This window comes from Dermatophagoides pteronyssinus, unplaced genomic scaffold (genome assembly GCF_027571235.1).
Source record: "Dermatophagoides pteronyssinus isolate colony J.1.1.1.1 unplaced genomic scaffold, Derpt_VIB-CSIC_2022.12 sq0027, whole genome shotgun sequence".
Taxonomy (NCBI): domain Eukaryota; kingdom Metazoa; phylum Arthropoda; class Arachnida; order Sarcoptiformes; family Pyroglyphidae; genus Dermatophagoides; species Dermatophagoides pteronyssinus.
Genome location: NW_027461551.1, coordinates 212,200 through 234,113, shown reverse-complemented (window position 1 = coordinate 234,113; position 21,914 = coordinate 212,200). Strand labels below are relative to the sequence as shown.

General features: G+C 28.1%; 1 protein-coding gene across 2 annotated transcripts; it reads right to left on the bottom strand.

The window, feature by feature from the left end:
• Positions 1-36: 36 nt before the first annotated feature.
• LOC113793854 (uncharacterized) lies at positions 37-20,402 on the bottom strand. 2 transcript variants are annotated; one of them, XM_075823366.1, is made up of 9 exons: positions 20,094-20,402; positions 18,921-18,941; positions 12,819-13,048; positions 3,356-3,571; positions 3,152-3,290; positions 2,554-2,680; positions 2,444-2,492; positions 2,206-2,385; positions 37-2,131 (listed from the first exon to the last, which is right to left on the bottom strand). In XM_075823366.1, exons 1-9 carry the CDS (start codon positions 20,139-20,141, stop codon positions 886-888), a joined length of 2,256 nt encoding a protein of 751 aa, XP_075679481.1. In that variant the 5' UTR covers positions 20,142-20,402; the 3' UTR covers positions 37-885. The 2 variants fall into 2 exon arrangements, with proteins under 2 accessions (XP_075679481.1, XP_075679482.1); XM_075823367.1 differs by lacking the exon at positions 18,921-18,941.
• Between the last annotated feature and the right edge of the window lie 1,512 nt (positions 20,403-21,914).

Here is a 21,914-nt window from a genome sequence, read left to right as displayed (position 1 = left end):
GATTATTATTACCGAATAAGACAACAACAAAAAAGGTTTAATTTTACAATAAAATTTTATTATTATTATTTCTGATAAATTAATCAATTATTATTATATAGTGGTCTAATATGATTCATTTATGGCATAATTTGTTTCGTCATAATCAAGGTGAGGTTATATGGTGGTGGCAAAAAAAAAACAAAAATGAATGAATAAATGAATAGAGAACGGGGATCGTTGTGTGTTGTTCAATACAATTGAAATCAATTGGGTAATACAAATTATGAACAAAGATAAGGTTAAGAAAATATTGATAGATAGATAAATTACAAAGATTGTGTGTATGTGCGTTGTGACAAATGAAAATCAAATTGTTCACACATAAAAAAGAGGGAAAAACAAATATAAAACAAAAGGAAAATTTGTGTCTTTGCTTGTTTTTTTTTGTTGAATGTTACAAAATTCAAGATAGATTTGGTTGGCCTCTTTTTATTCCTAAGAACGGTGTAACATTATTGATTTGATTTTGTGAGTAGGCAGAATCCTCTATGATGAGAATTGACATTCAAACACAACAAAAAGAAAGATAAGTTGATTGTATAAATTATTTATGAAAGGAAAAAAATGAATTTTTTTTTGAAAAAGCTCTTGAAAAATAAATAACAACACACAACATTTAGATTATTTGATAATTTTGAACTTGTTGTTTGATTAATTAATCCGTTATAATCGGGATGAAATAGTTTTTTTAAAAAATGTTTGATTTTCAATGAATGAATATATTTGGTTTGGTTTGATTAATCATGTTGGACGTTTTGGCGGTGATTATTATCATCATCATCATCAATGATGATTGTTGACCTGTATTTAAAGAAAACGAAAAAACCACAATCACCATCATCATTATTGGTCGATATTTTTCATCATCGGTGAAGTAGTTGTTTGATGATGAATGATTGTCGTTTTTGTCATCATGGCAGTTTGATGATGATGATGATGTTGAAATAACGATGGATTATCATTATTATTATCATTGATCTTTTTGGCAAATAAACTATCCATTGTAGATGCTGTTGTTATTGAATGTGTTTCAATGGTTGCCAATGGAATAGTCGATATATGATTAATATCATCATTATCATCATGTAATGATGGCGTTGTATTTAAACGTTCCATTGATAATGAACGTATATTTGAATATGGTGATCGTTTCCATTGATCAACATTATCATTATTAATATTATCATAATCATCAATTGATAGATAGAATTTTTTCGATGGTGTTGATGGTGGTGAATGATCATTAATGATAGAATTACTATTATTTTGTTGTTTGTCCGTCGTCATCATCATCATCTGATTATGAACATTGACCAACAACGTTCGTGATGGTCGATCACCGGAAATTGTCGTCTTCGTCGACGACGATGATAATGATGATGATGACATTGAACTTTCTGATGTAGATTTTTTCGATGTTGTTTGTAATGAATTCGATACAATAGCGATAATTGATTTACGATCGGGAAATATATCCGAAGAAAGACGTTTATGATTATATTTTGTATTTGTCATTATCATTGGAATTGATAGATTTTGTTTAGGCTGTTCAGGTTTTTGATTTTCTTTATTATCATCATCATTATTATTATCATTTGAATGTTGACCAGAATTTGTCGTTGATAATTCAATAGTGATTTGTTGTTGTTTTAAATTTTGGCAGCTATCCATTTTATCATTATTGACGGCAGTTGTTGTCATCAACATTGTATCACAGATATTTTCACCTAGACCAGAATCACAATTACTTGATGGCAATAATGAATCTTTATATAAATCATCATTTTGTCGTTGTTGTTGCGGATCTAACTGATCATCCAATGAACATATTGATGATAATGTCATTGATGATGATTTCGATTCCGAAGTTGGACAAGATTTGGCTACAACAATCATATTTTCATCATCATTATCTGAATGTTTTTCATCGTCATCTTCATCATCATCATCCAGATCAGATGTTTGATTATTCAAATCATTTGTTATATGTTTAAGATTATCGATTGATAAGGTTTCATCGACCATATTATTATTGTCTACAGATGATAACCAAGGATGTTTCAGACATTCTTCACAATTTAATCGTTTTCTAAAAAAAGCAAACAGAGAAAATTAAATTGAATTTGATTTATGCAACAATGAAACAAAAAACAGAAAACATACTTTGGATCTCGATTCAATAATTTTCTAATAAAATTTTTAGCATCATCACTAATATGACCGAATAATTTATCCGGAAATTCGAGATCACTACTTGTTATATTTGAATACGTTTGCTGTTTATCATCACCACCGAACGGGCTATGACCACTTAATAATACATAGGTTACAATACCAAGACTCCTGGAAGCGGAGAAAAAAATCATCATCATACGTTTTACAAAACAAAACAAATACATACCACATATCCGATGCTAATGATATTGGTTCATATTGAAGAATTTCAGGAGCTAACAGGAAAAAAAGAGATATGATTAAACAATCTAAAAACACAAGGCACATTCAACTTACGCATATAATCAACGGTACCCATTATTTCACGAACTTCACAATGATCCTCAATCATTCGAGATATACCAAAATCACATAATTTAACATGACCATCAGGTAAAGCATCAGTAAGTAAGATATTTTGTGGCTAAACCAATGGAAAAAAGAAAAGAAAAATGATCAGAAAAAAACGAATTCAAAAAAATTGGGAAAAAGTTCAAAGTCAGTGAGAAAAATCCAGAGCAAAGTTATTTTGGAAAATATATCGAAAATGATCGAAAAGATTAGGAGAAAGCTAAACGAAAAATATAAAATAAAAATGAAAATTTGTTTTCATTGAAAAATGTCAATGAGATGACATTAAATTTATGTTTTTTTTCTCGTTGACTATAAATAGCCTGACCATAAAAAAAATTGGGAGCAAAATTGAAATCGAAATTAGAAAAAAAAACTTTAAAGATCGAAATCAATTTTTAGCATCTTCATCATCATCATCATCATCGTTGATTTTGAAAGCAAACGATAAAAAATTATCTTGATTTGAAAAAAAATCTTCAGAAAAAAAGGGAGCATCTTCAAACTAAATCAATATTTTGAAAGATCTGTAAAAATAAATTACCTTGATATCTAAATGGGCAATACGTTTTTGATGTAAATATTGTACACCTTCGATTATTTGTCGTATAAGACGGCGACATTGTTTTTCTTGTATCGATTCTTCATCATCCAATACTTTTTGTAATTCTCCACCTTCGGCTCTGTTATGGATGAACAAAAATGAATAGAATTTTTAAAATTGAAATGACAAAGTATAAAAACTTACAATTCAAGTACCAATGTAAAATCTAATCGAGTTTCATAAACTTCATACAAACGTACAATACGTTCAGAATCGGCAACCGATAATAGAACACGAATTTCATGTAAAATTTCATCAGTAACATCACCATGTCTTAATCGTCGACGTTTCATTATTTTGGCTGCATATTGTCGGCCATTTTGTCGATGTTTTACACGTCGTACACAGGCAAATTTACCACTGTTTTTGTTGTTGACAGTAAAAAAATGAGAAATAAAAAAAATCATTAAAAACCATTAAAATCCATCATCATTTTAATCCATTTAGGCTATATTCAAACAAACATTACATCAGAAAATCAAAGTAAAGTGAAATCCTTCAGCCAAATTGATGACTCACTTTGGAAACTACTGAAATATTGAGTCATTTAAATGAGAAAAAAAATCACTCCAAAAGGATTTGTGTAAATCTCAAATCATTATTAATTCAATAATAATGATTTTCAATCCCAAAATGATCAAAATTTGAAAAAATTGAATGGATCATCATCATCAATGCCAAATGATGATGATGACTAAATTATACCAAAAAATCACACTCGATTAGAAGATGTGTAGGTCGTTGTTGGAACACACACACTATTTTTCTTTAAAAAAAACACCTACGTAAATTATTTAACAGGGGAAAAAATATCTTTTTTTCCTATCAAACAGGGTGATAAAGTGGCAACAAATAATAAATGGCCACACACAAACAGTGAATATTGATTATTTAGATATCAGATATCAAACAATGAAAATAAGCAAAAGAAAAAAGGGTTAAAGAAACACCATTTTGATCGATATTTAAATCGGTATATTTAACATTCATTTTTCAAAAGCAAAAAAAAAAATTTCTGGGTCAATTTTTTTTCATGGAAAATATTTATGGAAGTGATTTTCGTTACTGAAAGGTAAAAGAAGAATAAATTTAAATCAATAATTTATTTTAAAAAATTGCATCTTCATTTTTGATAAAATAAATCAAGTGTTTTTTTTTTGATCTACCAAAATGTGAACCAATCCCAAAGATTTTTTTTCCCCAACTGCTTTCGATGAGATAAAATTCAAAAGTGAAACGAAAAAAATTTATTCAACTTTCAAGGGAATGAAAAAAAAACTAAATAGAGATGTGTATGGTCATCATCAGGTCATCTTCATATTCAAGGAAAAAAAATACAAGGCCTATATTTTTTTTATTGTGTAAACCATATTTGTAAAAGATGTTTTTTATTGTATTTTTTATCGATGTTTCTATGTGTGTAATGTTCAATTTCGATTTCTATTCTAGATCATCATCATTATTATCATTGCAGACTATATAACCATCAACACCATTACCACCACCCAAAAGATAATCGAAAATTATACAATCGATTCGGCTGGACACACACACACACAGTTGGAATTGACATCAACAACAATGTTATTTTACAATAATGGTCAATTCATCATCATCATCAAATGAGAGTAAAAAAACATTCCATCAAAAGATGATGTTATTTTTGGAAAAACAGCAAAAAAAATTATTTGCAATTTAGAAATCGATTCATTTTGCTTAGTTTGTTTTGTTTTTTTGAAAAAATTCAAAAAAAAATGATGATGGCTACGATGATGATATTCCTTAACGATGTTCCAAAATTATTTAGGAAAAAAAAACAAACGCTACATGAGATTGAAAACCAACCGAACACACACACACAGATACTCAATGTATCCATTCTTCAAACAAAACAAGAAAAAAAAATCAAGAAAAAAGGTTGTGGTCAAGTGAAATCATCATCATCATCTCTTGATGTGTGTGTGTGTAATTGATTACCGACTGGAAAAAACAATGAAATGAAACGAAAAAAATCGAAAAAGGATCGACATTTTTGTATCATCATCCAAACAAAAAAAACAAAACAAAACAATCACATTGTATGTGTGCGTATCAAGATCAATTTTGTTTTCAATCAACCAATCAATCAATGATGTAGGCTATCTATTTTTTTTTCTTCAATTAATTGTTATCGATTTTCGTTTTCCTTTTTTTTAATATTTTGGATCATCACTATCGACAATCGATATGGTGATAATAAATCTCTTCTACAAATATCGTGATGATGATGATCATATCAGGACACACACACAATAAATCAAAACAAACAAAGTGTTAATTGAATATCCAAAACGAAACACAATAACAAAACAAAAATCAATATATCGAATCGATAAGATCTTTGATCATTTATTTTGTCAGCAGCATTCAGGATTTCCAATCAAAAAAACTATCAATTTTTCGTTAGTGGGGAAAAAAACATTGACCACAAGGGCAAATAACGCCCAAATAATTGTTATCGTCATTATTATCAGTGGTGATGATGATGATGAAAACCACAAACTAACGAACGAAAGATGTGAAAAAGGAGCGGACAAATTCAAATTTTTTTCATTTTCATTTTTGAAACAACAACAGCAAAATTGGATTCTGCCTTGTGGCAACAAAAACAACAATTATTATTTTTTTTCAATTGGGCCCAAATCAAAAAAAAAACAAAACAATAAGCAAAATCTAATCAAATCTTTTGAAAAGTTTCGAGAGATATTTTTTTGACACAACAAAATATAAAGGGGAATTTTTTTTCATTTACCAATCTACGATGATAATGACAATCAAATCATCATTAAATCAAGTGAAAATCCTGATATTCGTAAAACAAGGCGCGAATATTGTATAGACGAAGAAGAAAAAAAAATCAATTAACAAATCTTTGTTGTGTGGATTGATCAAAAATTGATTTGTTTGACCATCACCATCATCACATAATCATCATATTCAAATAATAATGATGATGTGTGTTTGTCAATGATGGAAAACAATCATCAACAAACAAACAAAAAAATGATTATTTGATTGCAAAAATTTGATCAAATTCAAGGTAACCAAAAAAAACTTGATAAAAAAAATTATGAAATTTTGAGACAAAATAAACAAAACAAACTTTTTCCGTATTTATCTTTCTGAGCACGGATATATTATTTCTGTGTTTGTGTTTGGTGTATGAGAATCCGGATATTCACGAATAATGTTTTTGTTTGTTTGACCAGAAATGTTTTTAGACATTTTTTTCCCACGGTTTTTGTTTTTTTGATTATCATCATCAGGATGTTTATATTATTATTATCCACGAAAAGAGATTTTCATGTTTTGTTTATCAATTTACAATGGTGGTCATCATTGCAAATAAAATTATCATCATCATTGGACACACACACACACACCGATAAACATAATCAATATTATCATTTACAAAAAAAAAAAACGAAAACATTTATCTTCATACGTCCATTTCTAGATTGATGGATAGGCCAAAAACAAAAAACAAAAACAAAATCATACATTTCCGGAAGCCAACTAAAATAAAAACAATTATATTATCATCATCAACAACAACAAACAAAATGTAAAAGTTGTCAGCAAGCCAAAAAGAAAAGAAAAGATTTATCGATCGGATTTAAGCTTTCTTTCAATTTCAATATTTCCTTTGATCAGCAAATAATAATACTTCCCACACATCAAACCAATTCAAAAAGCCAGGGCGTTGGTTTTGTGTTTTTCTTTTCCAAAAAAAACTACCAAATAACAACAAAAGAAAAGAAAAATTGTCACCCAAAATTCAAAATGATTTTTTTTGTGGTTTGGTTTGGCTTTTCGTGAATCAAATCAAGAGAAAACCAATATAAACCAATCCATAGATTTTTTGTTTTCCTGACCTAAATCTTTTTTACACACCAAGAAGATAATAAAAAATTTTTAGGAGAAAAAACAACAACAACAACAACAAAATTTTAGCTAAATTTAAAGAAAAGAAACGAAACGAAAATCAACAACACTGTTATACAATATTGTAATGCTCTAGTTTTTCTGTCTTTTTTTTCTTCTTCTTCTTCAAACAGTTCTTTCTTTCAGTTTGTCGTTTTTTTCATCAGCTTGCTAAATGATCGGATGTTTAAAGTGATGAATAAACAACAGCAGACATTCAAAGATTTGGTTGAATTAAACAACAAAATTCCAATGTCATCAACCATAATAATAATAATCGCATTAAGAGCAATCAAAAAAAACAAAAAGAAGCGAAGAAAAACACACATACAGAAAGATTCTCTCTCTCTCTCTCTTTGAGACACAAACATCATGTTAAAAACAAATCGAATAATTTCAAAAAATAAGATTTGGTTTGGTTTCTTTTGCTGATTATATTTTTCAAAAATTGATTGATTGATTGATCAAAAGATTTGATTTAATTGAATCAATGTTGTAATTGATTCAATAATTGTACCTTACAGGTAAATATTAAAAAAAAGGTTAATTATTTATTCATTCATTCATTCAATCTAGGATAAATCTGTCTAATTAAATCTTTATAATAATCAAGTATTATTAGATATTTATTAAATTTATTACCCGAACAATTAATAAGTGTGTGTGTGTCCGGCCGACCGGTAATTATCATCATCATTATGTTTTCTTGTTGTTGTTTGTTGATTAATTTTAACCTTGAAAATTGTCGAAAATAATTATCATCATCATAATTATTATTATTGTTAGTTAAAAATAACCTTAATGTTTTATCGGTCAATTTTATAGAAAAAAAAATAAAGTTCAAGGTTTTTTGGATATCGGGTTATTTTTTTCTTAAAACAAAAGTTTAATTTAAATAAATTATCATTGGAAAAATCCTTTAGGTTTCCTTTCACATAGTAAATCAATTATCATTTGTCAACACAACATTTGAATCAGATATTGAAATCACATTACACAATCAGATTGTTGTTTTTTGTGAATTTAATAAAAAAAGAAATCATTATAATCAATTTTTTTTTTAAATTCAATATAGCCAATAGCAATATCGTGGCTGACAACAATGATACAAACATGAACGAAATCAATTTCAAATATCGATATGGAGCAAGGGGAAAAAATCTGGGACAAAATTTTTTTAAAATTTTCAATATAACATCATCAACATCATTTGAAAAATTTGGTTGTCAACGTTTATAATCAAACAAAACAAGAAAAAAATATTAAATTTTTACATCACCCAAATTATCATCAAATTGATTGCAAAACATGGATTTTTTTATCAAGTCAAGTCAAAAAAATCAAATCAAAAGTCATTTCCAAAAACATATTCAAACTTGGCTTATGGTAATATGATCTGATGATGATGATGATTATTATCACTTGAAACATTACCATTTTAACCACTTACTTTCAATTATCAGCAATTTTTTTTAATGATAATAATTTCACTTGACATAGAAAACAGAAAACATTACGCAACAGATATATTTTTAGTTTTCAAAATCAAGGTAAATCAATTTAGAAAATAAAAAATCTCCCATCACCACCACCACTCATAATCATCATCATCACCACAAACAACAAACCCTTTTCAGCCAAAAAACAGACACAGGCTATAAATAAGTAAAACTACAAAAAGAAGCAATGAAAAAAAAATTTAAATTTTAAATTTTCTCATCATTCAAAACACACACACACTTCTTACATCTTGTCTTAATGTTACTATCTTTGGATTTTTCATTTTATTTCGAGAGAAAAATGAAATGAAATTGGTTCTTGGATCATCATCAGCAAAAACAGCAACGGTAAAACCATAATGGCCATCGGTGGTGGTGGTGGTGGTCATTATTTTGATGATGACCATCATTGACCATGATGATGATGATGATGATCGAAAAAAACAAAGTTCTCTTGGCCTTCAATTTTTTTTCTTCATTTCATTCATCCATGAAGTGAATTGGAAAATTTTTTTATTTTTTTCACCCTAAAATTAGATCTGTTGTTGTTTTTCTGTAGAGTTTCCCGGCGCGCATCTTGGGAAAACTTGCCGGTAAACAAAACAAAAATCGAGGTCATTTTTTTAAATCAAAGTTATCCACAATTTCAATTCAATCAATTTTTTCAATAAAAATGGAAGGAAAGGAGAATCATCAATCAAAACTTTTTGGTTACCAACCAAACACCATCATTAGCCAAAAAAATTCTTTCCTAAGAAAATATCTTAATTATTGATTTGATTTGATTTAATTAAATGTAAAATCAATCAATTAATCAATTTTGATTCTTGTCATCCAATGATGATGATGATAATTGTAAATCACGCTGGAAAATACACCGAAAAAATACAGGATATAAACCTTCTGTAATCATCATTATTATTATCATTATTCTTTTGGGATACATTTACCACACCTACATACTTACAGAGAAAAGCATTTTACAAGCTGACAAACAAACAAAAATTTGATCAATCACAAACACAGTGACTGACTTGACTTGACTGGACAATTATCTTTATTTCAACAATAATCTTTAGGAGAAAAAAAAACACAGAAAAATAAAAGATAAATGAGATGGACAAGCTTCCGTACAAGATTTCTTTCGTTTGGGGTGGAAAAAACATTCTAAAATGCTAGACATTATTTTAGCGATTATATTAAGACAATTTCATCATTTGCGTCTATTTGTAAAGCAAAAAAAAAAGATTTTAAAATCAAGCCAAACAGAAAAAAAAGAATCCATTAACATCCAAGAAAGACAAACAAACAAAAAAATCCTGACCTCGATTCATCAAATCAAACCAAACCAAAGTTTTTTTCTAAAATAATTTTATTATCCAAGATCAAAGATGATGATATTTTACAATTCTTTTTTTTCAACACCTATCATCATCATCGGTGAATAATCCGGAAAAATCAACAACAACGAAAACATCATCAGATTGATATATCATTTGATCTAATGTTGTTTAATCGGATAAAACAGACAAACAAACAAATAAATGAATGAAGGGTTACACCTAAAACATACACACTCACACACATAGACATTAGAGCAAATAAATGAATAAGTTTCTACAAACAAACAAATGAAAGAAAGAATTTATCACTTTAACCTTTTTTTTCTCTCGCTGCATTCATCATGTCTGAGATGAGATGTTAAAAATTCAATTCTAATTTGACCTCGATTTCTTTTACCCCATTGTTTGATTTGATTCTTTTGATTTTTCTTTGATGATGCTAAATCAATATAGTTCAAATGATGTTGAATGATGAGGATGTAATTATCTTTGCGAGAGAAAAAAAAGAAATGAAAATTAATTGATCGATTATAACAATCGATTGTTCGATGGTCAATAACAATAACTGTATCGACCATCATATCAAATCAAATCGATTAACAACAGCGACAATAAGATTGAAAAAAAAACATCAGAAATTTCCATCATTATCCACAACATTTTATGCTGTTTATCATCATCATAACCATATAACAACAACAACAAAAACAGTAGCACGATTCATCATCATCTTCATCATCAACATCAATATTATTCGTGATATACGTGACTTTTGCATCAAATTTTTTTCATTTCTTCTCACCAAACAAACAAACTAACACTCAAAACACATACACACCTCGAATCATTCATTATATAAATACCATCATCAAACCAATCAACCAGTTTAACCCGTTTACTTATACACACGATGAATTTCCGTTTCCCATTTGAATAATGATGATTCAATTTCCATTTCATTTGAAATCAAAACTATATCTCCAAAACACCACTACCACCTACGATCATCATCATCATCATTTTAGTGGATTATCTTCTATAACAGTGGATTTAAACATTATCATCATACAATGATGTAATTTGTTGTTTTTTTAGGTTCCAAAATTAGACTATTTCAACAACAACAACAAGAGAAAAAACGTGAACAAAGCAAAATAGTTCAGAAAAAAATCCAAAATAATAATCTTTGTATTCATAACATCGATGATGGACGTCGATAATAAAAAAAATTCTTGTTAAAAGAAGATTTTTTTTTGACCAGAAAATCTTATCTGCTCTGCTTTCCACAACAAACTTCTTTAACAAGCCATGTTTGTTGTTTAAGATTTTCTTCTTTGACTTTCCATTCAAAAAAACAGCGTGACTCATGATGCATAGACTAATCGGAAAATTCTAACTTTTGCACACACAAAAACGCCTACACACACATAAACCAAATGAAAACATCACTTTCCATTGATTCATTTTATATTGGATTGAATGAAAGAAATGAAAAAAGATTTGAATCATCATCATCATTGAGCAAAGCCACAAAAAAGTGTTTCACATTTGTAAATCCTGTTGGCTTATGCTGTCTGAAAGAAAATGTGTTTTACAAATATAGAGCAAGATTGGATTGGATTCAAACGAATCGATAATCGATCAATCAATTATTGTACCGTTAAGTTTTTTCTACTGCTGCTGCTGCTTCTGTTCAAGGTGATACTAAAATATGAATCACGAATAACAATCCAAGGAAATTGTGGTCAAAAATTAGTTGAAAACAATCACGATTTTTTCTTTTTTTGCCTGACCAACAACAACAGCAATAATTAACCTGATCAATTCAACATTGGAAATTAATAAGACAAAGTAGCAGCAGCAGAGAAAAAAAACAGAAGCTTAAAAATAGCAGAAAAAAAGATTTAGAATATTTCGATCAAAAATTGTTGATGATAATAATCATGATTGAAGGATTCTTGTTGTTTCAACAACAAAAAACAATAACACGTTGTTTTCTTTATTCAATTTCAGTCTTTGATTTCAAGTTAAAATAACACGTGTGTGTGTAAATGTGATAAATGAATTAGTAAATGTTTTTCTATAGCTGGAAAAAAAGGAAAAGTTAATAAAAGAAACCGAAACCTGTCAAGATATGCATCTCACGTATATGATGATGATGATGTGATTTGAAATCTTAATTCACAACAGGGGAGATGTGGAGAGAGAGCGAGCGAAAGAATGTTAAAGGGTTGATAGAAAACCATGTTATTATCATTCGAATAATCCATTAGGCATTGTAATTTTAACTGTTTTTTTTCAAAGTAAACTTTTTCCTCATAACAGGAAAAATGACAAACAAAAAAGAAAATGCAGATTTAATGTTGAAAAAGAAAGAAACTTAAATAAATAATCAATGTTCAAGGCTATCTCAATTGAGAAATGTGTTAAAGGAAGAAGAAAATAAAAAGATTGACAAAACAAATAAACAAAAAAGAAAAAAAAAGGTCATATGGTATACGGAAATTTTTTCTCGCTGAAACAAAACAAAAAGAACGAAAAAACCCTAAACACAACCATATGACCATATGGTCATCGAGTTGAAACTTCAAAAAAATCGAAAATGACACGCGACCATATCCGAAATTTGAAAAAAAAACAGATGTCCATAGATAGAAAACACGTGTCCATTATGTTTGTATTCAATGTGCTCAAAGAAAGATAATTGATCCATGAAACAAATGGTTTAAAAGCAAAATAAGCAGATGTTTTATCAAACATGAATTGGATTAAAATGTGAAAAAAATTTCGGAAAAAACTTACCGTGCAAAAACTTCCCGTTCAATATGATAATAATCTTCAATCGATTCATTACGACGAATAATTTGATTTAATTGTTCATCACTTATACAGGAATTTTCTGCCTGTAATAGGCCTTGTTTTGGTTGCATATTGTCGTCGGTTGGTTTGTTTGTTTGTTTGTTGTTGTTGTTGGATATCAGAAAGGCAAATGTAGATGTGATTGATTGATTTAGTCGGGCTGGAAAAAAATCCTGAAAAAACAACAAAAAAAAAAAAAAGAAAAGAAAAATGTTAGTCACAAAAAAAATAGATCAAAACATATTACACACACAAAAATTTGCAATTCTATAAATTCTTTAAAAGTCAAAGTCGATGTCTTTGAAAGAGAATTTCATTTTTGAACAATAAAAAATCATTCATATTTTTTCTGTTCATATTTTAATGATTTTTCCACTCATCATCATCATTTTTTAATGGTTCTTGGCGTGTTGAACAAAAACAACAACAACATTAAACCAGAATGAAAAAAATAAAAACAAAGAGAGATAAAAATGTCATTCAATCTTCAAATATATAATCCCCTTATCATCATCATCATCATTAAACTCATATTTGATATACATTTATTTTTTGGCTATAAAAATGGATCATCATAATAATAAAAATATGCTAATTTTCTGCATTCCAATGTATTTTTTTTGGTAAATCAATCAATCAATCAAAATAAAAAACTAGGTATACCCTCGGTTTCATCGGTTTCAAAAAAACTAAAATAAAATAACCAGGAGCTAAATTCAATTAGAAATTTTTTTCTATGGAAAACAAAACCCCCTTCAAAAAAAACCAATATCCGGAAATTGCCAAAAAATTTTAAATAAAATCTATTCATTGATAGTGAAAAAAAATCTACATAAAACACACAAACAATGTTCAAAATATGATCCAGGAAGAAATTTTAAATAATCCAATCTGACCAGATCAGATCAATCGATCAATCGATTAAAATATGAAGAAAAAAAAATTGATAAATAGACCGACCAACCGGATATTATCGTTTCCGGACACTACATATGTGAAACATATAAAAATACAAGGCACAAAACAAAAATGACACATGTTCACTTCAAATGGCACACATCATTTAACATTGTTATTTTTCTTTTCGGATGAAACCAAAATAATGATTACATATCAAATTTCAAAAACCAGAAAAAACTAAAATACATTTCTCATTCAATTGAAATCAAACAAAACAAAACATGATTTTTGGCTTATTTTTTTCGCATTCTTGCCATCACCCACACACAATGATTGAGGGTATCCAATCCAAACCAAAAAAATCAATTGTCAAATTTTAACATTGAATAATTCGGAAAAACGAATTTTTCAACATTATCATCATCAAAACAACGTAGGCGATTTGAATTTAAAATGTAAAAGGTCATCATCATCATCATCATAATCTTTATTCAAAGGTGATGACCTCACTCAGTCTTGATGTAATTTTGCGAATTTTTTTTTCATTCAAATAAATAAATTTGACTATCATGGTGGCCATTATACATACAACATCCACCTTCGAAAATGATGATGATGCATGTATGACATGAGAATTTTTTTTTATTGAATTAAAAAAATACATTTTCATTCATCAAACACAAATCATCATCATACAAAAAAATGTCATTTTTTTTTCTCCGAAACTAAAATGATGATTATGATTATGATAAATGGATTAGGACATGAATGATTTTTTTCAACATGGAAATGCGAAAAAACATTCAAATAATAACCATACAACAACAACAACAAACAAAATGATAATTCAATCAAGTTATAGTCCGTTTAGTAAGTGACATGGAAAAAAAATTTGTTTCAAAAATCCATCAACGATGTTGAGGATAATGATGATGATGATGATGATGATGAGGTCAATGATATTGGTTAAATCGAAATCGATTATCACTGTTTTTGATAACGGGACTACTATTGCTACTTATTTGTCTATATAGAGCGAGTTGATTTAAAAAAAAGGGGGAATCCATTTTCCATTCGATCAATTGATCGATCGATCGATTACCATTATCATCATTAACATCAATATAAGTCATCATCATCAACAACATTGAATAAAAAATGTTATGCCAGCCGAAAAAAAAACATAAATCTTTATTGTGATGTAGATGATGATGATGATATATAATGTGTAGGTAGTTCAACAGGTATGTAGGCAGGTAGGTATATTTTTCAAATCATTAAAGTTGGTTAAAAAATATATCTACAATTTACCTATGTATGAATAGAGCTTCCTTAAGTCTATTTTTTCTTTTTAAAGAAATGAATTGAAAAAAGGGTAGACATTACCATCATCATCATCATCATCAATCGACCTCGACCCTAATCGAAAAAGACAGGAAACATTTTTTTTCAAGGTAAACACATTCACAAACAGGAGAAATGAAAAAAAAAATTAATTGCTAAAAGGTAAATATTATGGAAACCACAAAATCAAGTGTGTTTGTGCATGCACACATCTTACCTTCATCTAGCATCATTTAGCAAATCTAATAGAAGAAAAAAAAGGAAGTCAATTTCTTCCAAGAAAAAATATCTGGGCCAATTTTCAATGATCGATCAAAGAAGAAGATTGTTTCACTGATTGATTAACTAATTGATTGAATCGAAAATGATGGACGAAAAAAATTGAGAATTTCATTCATTCATTCATTATCTATAACAGGAAGAAATTGTTTCAAATTTGATTCATTCATTCATTTTTGATTTAAAACAATGAAAAAACAAGAAACAGAGAAACAAATTAACAAACCAAATACCAAATACAAACATACAAAGAAAAAAAGCTTCCGTGTTTGATCATCATCATCAAGCATCAAATCACATCAACATCACATAACGAATGAATCTTTTTCTTCTGCAAAGAATGTTCAAAGCAAAGCAAGAATGCCATAATCAAAATTTTGTATGGGAAAACAAATTTTTTTTTGTAAAATTTCGAAAAACAAATTGAGTGAGATAAACACCATCAAGATTTGTCGAGTTTTTTTCTTTTTTTGGTCGAAAATGAGGAATTTATAATGTGAAAAAAACAACAACAACAACAACCATCATCTTATGAGAGAATTATAAACGCTAGTTACCCAGTATAAAAAAAAAGAATGTTATCTATTTTTTTTCTCTCGAGATAAGGTTGGATAGGGTTAAAAATTGTTTTTCTTTTTCCAATTGGAAAATTTCATGAAGTGCAATCATCATCATCGTTGGTTGTTGAAGAATGAAAAAATTCTTCGTAAAACAAGATAAGAAAAAGGGGTTTGTCGATGATCACGATGATGATGACCCTTCCTATGTTTCGTTTCTAGTAATGTTATCAAAACATTGGTAAGCGAAACAAAAAAATGTCATTCATCATTCTGTTCAAAAAAACAAAAACAAAAAAATTGATGATCAAAAGTGTAAAAAGGGTTGCTTTGCTCTTTTACCTTTTTTACCCAGTTACAAACAAACATAGATCCATCATTTCATTTCATTCATTCATTTTAACTGGCTTGATTTCGAAAAAAGAAAATACAAAAACATTCATTTGGATTCTTTTCAAATGTTACATATATTTTGTTTTTTTTGGAATCAATGAGTGGGTGGATTGAGCAACATAATTCACAGAAAAAAAACATAATCCCAAAAAAATCTCATTTGGACATTTATGGAAATTGTTTCGTTGTTTCATCAACAATACAAAATCATGATATTCGAATCCAACAAAGACACAGACAAACAAACAAACAAACAAAGGTCAAGTTTATTCATAACACACACACACAAATAGTAAGCAAAGACAACAACAAATCCAAATCCAGATTAACAGAAAAAAGACAATAACAACAATAACAACAACAAAGAGATTAAAAAGACAAAATAATCTTCAAAATGATAATGAATCAAGATGTTATTGAAAAACATTGATGTTTAAACACGTTTTTCCCCTTTTTTTGATCAAATGAATTATGCAAAACAAAAACAAAACAAAAAACCGAATGATTGAAAAATTTTGAATGACAAGAGTGTTTGTTTGATAAGAAAAAAAAAGATTCGACAACAACAAAATCACGATCTCCGGTTAAGCAGTGAAGAAAAAAAATCACGTTTTTTCTATAACACAGTCATAGTTTTTCATTTTGTAAATCTGTTCCAAACATCTCAAAACATTCATTTTGTTTATATAATTATTACATTATGATTATTTCAATCACCATGTTTGAATGTTTTTCTTTTTCTTTTTTTTGGATAATGATGATTGAAATTATAATAATACACAGAGAGAGACAAAAATCACACACACAGAAATAAAAATGATAACAATAGGTAAAAAAACACCTACAACAACAGCCAAAAAAATGTAAAACTTTTTATGGTTAAATTATTTATCATTGTTTTTGATGATGATTGCAACTTATAAATAGGAAAGGAAAAAAGAATGATTTCGCTATATGTTTAGGTTCCAATATGATGATGATGACCAGGTAAAAATATATTAATTGTGAAATTTTCATTGTCATCATCATCATCCTATATTATGAATAAATTCTTGATTTTAGAATGTGAAAAAAGGTAATGTCATTATCATCATATGATGATTATAATTTTCTAGATTGTCATTCAACTATCAATCCATCCATCAATCAGTCATCATATGGATTGGTTGTCATCAATTGTTGATTTTGTTGTTGTTGTTGACATTCTACATCTACTACCATTGACATAAATTATTGTTTACATTGTTTATGGATTTTTTTAAATTTTGCTTTGTTTCAATTGTTTGACGTTATTATTATTATTTTAGTCAAATAAAAAAAACATGAAATAATAATAATAATAATAATAATAATGGTAATGATTTGACAGAAACAACCAAAATAGTCCGTCAGTCAATCATTGTAATGAAATGAAATAAATAAAAAATTGATACGTAGATCCTGTTCAAAAAACAAAAAAATGGAAAGCACATATCAAAATCATCAACATCATCATCAAAGCACACATTACAAACAATGATTGTAATATACCATTACAATTGGTTATTGTTTTTGTAAATAAAAAAATTTTATTTAAAAAAACACAAAAATTTTTATTATTATTTCCCATAATAATTATCATTATCACTACTACACTCGAGTGGAATTTAATTATTTTTCTGGTTAAATCATCAAAAATCCATTAAGAATCGATCCAATTTTCTATTTATTAATAAGGATCTCAAACTTGACATTTGTTGTTGTTGTTGTTAAAAACGAAAAATATGCGATTACGTCATCAATAATCATAATCATGTGGTGAAATACGTACGTCAAAATATACAAAAAATAAAAGAAAAAAAAACTTTGATTATCAACAACATGGATGGCAGATGGCCAACCAGATTTTCTTTCATTCGAAACTAAAAACCGGAACCAGCATTTGAAAAAAAACGCTAATTATATTCATAAATTAAACAAAACGCATAAATAAAGAATGCGCGATCGTCATACATTTATCCTTGAAATAAAAAAGATTCATGACACAAACACACTGGACTGATATTTTTTCTAAAACAAACAAAAATTTACATTAAACAAAAACACTGTTTGTGTACTTGCTGATCATTAAAAAATGAATATAGTGAAAAATGGTAAGATGATATAAAAAAAATTTGGATATTTCACAAGAATAAACAAGATGCGACAATGATAATAAAGTATAATAAACATCCAGATATCATTATCATAAATAAACAAAACGAAACGAAGCGAAACGAAATAAAATAAAGATCCGTATTTTTTTTCTACGAAAAAAAAACAATAATAAAAGACAATAAGGGTTTGTTTTCTTACTGAAACATTTATGATTTATTTAGCTCATTGTCATTGTCATTTGTGATCGAATCTTATTTATTTATTTATCGGGCGTATAAAGAAAACAATGTACAAGCATCCGTTCATTTTTAAAAAAAAAATTACAAGGAGAATATTTTGATTGACATTAGATTTTTTCAAAAACAAAACAAAACAAACATACATTTTAAAAAAAAGCAAAAGATCAAGATCAGAGAAAATTTCAAAGTTTACATACCTGACTTTTGAAAAGTCTTTGCTGGAAGAATGAAATTATTATTATTATTATTAGTATTTTAGTTTCTTCAAAAATCTTTTTCTCTTGTCTTTTGAGTGAAACAAAACAAAAAATCGTTGAAAAAACGTTGAAATTCAAAAACAAAAAACAACGAAATTCAAACGTAACTCAGATGATGATGAAATTCAAAACATTCGAATCGAAAACGTTCGATTCTATATCAACACAAATAGTGTGATGGCAATATTTTCGGTTCGGTTCGGTTCGGTTCATATCAAACAAAACAAAACAAAAGAATAAATTCTTTCTGGGATTAGAAACAAAGATGCAATGATGATGATCTTTTAAAACAATGATTCTTTGTTTTCTTTCGAAAATAAAATGGTTTTCAATTTCCTTGTTTATATGTTTATGATGTGTGCATAGAGTGCAAAACTTTCTTCCAAAAAGATATTCGAAGAAAAAAAAACATTTGTTTATTATTCAACAATTCAAAATTTCTAATTTCTACTGTAAAAAAACAAACAAACTAATAAAGATATTCCTCACACCAAATATAAACATAGAAAGACTTTGGATGAATTACACTCGTCTTAAATAGAAAATTTTCAACGAAATGATGATGATGATGGTGGAGATGAAATTTGTTGCCGATTTGAATTCTGTTCGGTAGATTGACACAGTAAAGAATTTTTCAAACTAAAAATAGAATCCAAAATGAAAGAAAGAAGAAAAAATATTCTGGAATAAAAAAATGCAAAGAATTTCGAAATTGCTTATGTTTTGGTGATGATGTTTTGAACATTGAAATCACTATATTTTTTTTTATTACATAAACATGTTGGTCGAAAAAAACAAAAACTATTTCAACTCTGGGTTGTTTTTATGTCCGGAATCGGTGATGATTGTCAACAATAATCATGTAATGATTTTGGATGAAAAGTGGAAAAATTTTTCAATTTCCAGAAAAAAAAATTCTAAAATAACAAGAAAAAAGTCACGATATAAATGTACTAAGCTCGAACGAAAAGAAATCAAATCATGATGATAATGATGATGAACATGATGAACACATCCGACATCGATAATGATAATGATAATGATGATAACAGAATCGACGACAAACATGCATTCACAACAAACAAACAAACAAAAAACGAAAAAAACACAAACCGAAAACTTAAACTTTGTCTGTTGTCTGTGTGTATGTTGTTTACACATTTACATCTACGGATTGAATGTGTTAAAAAAGAAAGAAAAAAAATGTTTAATTTTTTTTTCGCAATGAAAATTTTTTTTTTTGGATCCACTCTCTCTCAGTTCTCACATTTGGACCTCGGCCTGGGCTTCTCTCACAGTCAGTCAATCCATCTCTCTCTCTCTCTGATCACTTTTTCCATTAGAAAAAAATGGTGGTAGTTTTGATTTTTGAATGAAAAAAAAGGAAAAAACTGTTGTAAACAGACGCAATTTTTGAATGATGGAAATAACGCGTTTCTCTCTCTTCTTTTTTTTTGCCCTCACTTTTCTCATCACGTCTTAACATTCGATTCAAAAAATAATATCGATATTATCGCGATAGTAGATGATAAAGTAGTGGTATGGAAATTAACTTGGATGATTTTTATCAAAATTAGTAGTAGCAGCATTATTGGAAACAGAAAATTGTAGTGGTTTATCGTATTGTGTGATTTGCTTTTCAATATTAGCAACTAGTGGCAGCGCATGACTGTTTCGAAGAAAAAAACAAACATTCGAATTAAACTTGTTGCAAATAAGTAAATCGGTCGGTTTGGTTTCATTTGACGGTTTAATTTTTTCTTTTTTTTTAGTTCCGTCGTCTTGATGCTGATAATAATGACGATGGCCAAGGCCATCGTGGTTCAAATGTCAAACCGTCATCATCATCTATGATGATGATGTGAGAAACAAATTCGTTTGGTTGGTTGGTTGATTGTTCGAGTGAAAAAAAAAGGTAAACTTTCACACACACCCAACCTACCTGAAAATTCATTCATTGAATTAATGAAGAATTCTTCAATGAAAACGAACGAACCAAAAAAAGAAAACAAACATAAACATGGTTTCAATGACCTTCTGCACACCAGGTAAATTTAAATATCGTTTTTTTTATTCATTTAAATTTTATTTCTTTCAGGTGACCTATGAGAAACAAAAAAAAAAAGATGATGACATTTGATAAATATTTGATTTGCCAGAGAATTTATTCATCAGTTTTGGGTGAATAATAATAATTCGAAACATCCAACCATAGAAATGATCTTTATTTAGCAAAATAAAGGACAAAAGTCATAGAATTGATTTGATTTAAAATGATGATCGTTTGAAGATCAATGATCTTTTGGCTTCTTGATTGATATGAAGCGAATCAAAAAGTTTACTTTTTTTTCAAGAGAAAGGAAAGGAAGAAGAAAAAGGTCAACAGGTGATGTGCAACAAAAAAAAGGTTAAAGGTGAATAATGATGGTTATGAAATAAAGGTCATCATCATCATAATCGAAAGGAATGAATTTTTGATTTTTTCCACTGAAATAATAATAAACCCTCCCCTCCACCAAAAAGGTATAGGGCTAATATTTACCTTTTTTAAAAAAATGTAAAATTCAAATGTTTTCAGGTGTTTGAAAATTCTCAGGTGTTTGGCAAAAAGTTCAATGATGGTGTTATTTATCATTCACATTTGAGGAAGTTAATGATTGGCCATGATGATGGTAATCGGTGGTCAATATAACAAGCCAGGTGTGTTTGCTATTTAAACACAAAACGAACCTATTGTTTTGCAGATATTCGTTTGTATTTGGTTAAAATAGTCGCATCCAAGCCGGATTTGCTTGAAAGTTTATGAAATCCAAATAAAATCAATCAATCGATCGATCATCGATCTAAATCCACAGTAGCCGGGTAATATTTATTCATTCAACACGACGATTATGTAATGAAATTAATGATAAGAAGAAGAAACGATAACAAAAA

Excerpts from the sequence above, each read along its gene's own strand:
- LOC113793854 (XM_075823366.1), bottom strand. The coding sequence starts at position 20,141 with ATGTGTAAACAACATACACACAGACAACAGACAAAGTTTAAGTTTTCG. Across the intron at positions 3,291-3,355 it reads TTTACATTGGTACTTGAATT|AGCCGAAGGTGGAGAATTAC; the intron begins GTAAGTTTTTAT and ends CATCCATAACAG. Across the intron at positions 2,386-2,443 it reads TCATTAGCATCGGATATGTG|GAGTCTTGGTATTGTAACCT; the intron begins GTATGTATTTGT and ends CTCCGCTTCCAG.